The 1,544-nt window shown below is 43.5% G+C and overlaps 1 protein-coding gene across 1 annotated transcript; it reads right to left on the reverse strand.

The window, feature by feature from the left end:
• Positions 1-222: 222 nt before the first annotated feature.
• On the reverse strand, positions 223-1,544 carry LOC104960194 (rho guanine nucleotide exchange factor 11-like). The gene is made up of 6 exons (XM_010788170.1): positions 1,490-1,544; positions 1,290-1,396; positions 879-928; positions 732-789; positions 437-630; positions 223-306 (listed from the first exon to the last, which is right to left on the reverse strand). The coding sequence occupies exons 2-6, from the start codon at positions 1,375-1,377 to the stop codon at positions 223-225; spliced, it is 474 nt and encodes a 157-aa protein (XP_010786472.1). The 5' UTR covers positions 1,378-1,396; positions 1,490-1,544.

Raw genomic sequence — 1,544 nt, forward strand, 5'->3', positions numbered from 1 at the left:
GTTTACACAGTCACATGTGGGGACTGGCTTCCCTTATGGGGACAAAATGGTCATATCAGACGAGGAGAAAAGCATCTCAGAGGGGCATTGGTAGAGTGTTGGCCCAGAGGTAGAAGAGGTGTGTGTGTGTGTGTGTGTGTGTGTGTGTGTGTGTGTGTGTGTGTGTGTGTGTGTGTGTGTGTGTGTGTGTGTGTGTGTGTGTGTGTGTGTGTGTGTGTGTATCTATCTATCAACCTGTAGTTCAGCCTCTTCCTGCTCGAGCATTCTCCTGAGTATCTCAGTGGCATGTTTTTGTACTTCTGGGTCCTAAAAAAAACAAAATGTACAACAAACCTTTATGATGGTGTGTATGTTTACACACAAAAGTGAGTAAAATATTCATTATTTCTTAAAATACCAGCAAAATGACATCAATCCTTCAATTAAATTGGTTTACCTGCAGTGGTTTGGGTCCAGTGATTCTTTGCGATGGGGTACTGCTCAGTCCCGACGGCAAGGGGGGAGGCGGAGTCGGGGGGGCCTCCCCACCCAGAGACGTTCTTTGATTGGTGAGGTCCGTGTGGAGGGGCTCTAAGGGAAGTGAGGCTGAAAGGGGCGGTCCTTGTAGTGTCAGAGCGACATACGGTCCAGCTGCGAGAGGATAAAAAAAAAAAAAAGCAGGAATGGAGTCAGATAAATAAATGCTAAATATACAGAATATACCAAACACATCAATCATATTTCAAACTCACATTTGATGAGCTTTACCACCTCCTGATGGGACATGGAGGACACCAGCTGGCCGTTCACCTGAGAGAGGGAAAGAGAAAAGGAACATTAAAAACAGGAAAAACGAACGACCGTCAGATTTGTTATTTGGGATTAAAAGTAGTAACAACCTTTATGATTCTGTCCCCTTCATGAACCCCGGCCTTCACTGCTGCACCACCTGTAAAGATAAGTAATGACATACAGTGAAGATCACATAACAAAAAGAAAAAGAAACTGATATTTGTTGGGTGCTACCATATAATAACTCATTATCATCTCCCTACCATCAAGGTCATGTTGAATTGTGTACATGAACACTCAATTCAATCACAAAATATATATTTTACTTAATATAATAAAAACCCTTTTCATAACTGAATTAGATCTTTTGATAGCATCAACACATTAGCTATGTGCGTGCACTCAACTTCACGTCAATTTAAATTGTAAAAATCTATCAATTTGACTATATTATCTTTCCATTTTTTTGCAGTTTTTTGGAGAGCTTGATAAGACCGATCAGCGGTGCATCGTCTCACCTGGTCGGACATTCTGCACCAGCTTGACTCTCTCTCCACAAACTGTGAAGCCGAAGCCCGAGCTGGTCCCTTCTGCACGACCACGCATCTCTGGACAAGACCAGTGCCTGGGAGAGGAGGACAGAAGGACGGTCGGGAGTTATTTAATATATTCCTATTTGAAATGAATCCTGAAACAAAAGCAGGGAGGTTGTCGTTACCCGTACTCTCAGCAGGGATTTCCAGAATCGGCTCTCTCTGCTGGGCGGCAGACGC

Source organism: Notothenia coriiceps, unplaced genomic scaffold (assembly GCF_000735185.1).
Source record: "Notothenia coriiceps isolate Sejong01 unplaced genomic scaffold, NC01 NC01_scaffold00031627, whole genome shotgun sequence".
In the NCBI taxonomy this organism is placed as follows: domain Eukaryota; kingdom Metazoa; phylum Chordata; class Actinopteri; order Perciformes; family Nototheniidae; genus Notothenia; species Notothenia coriiceps.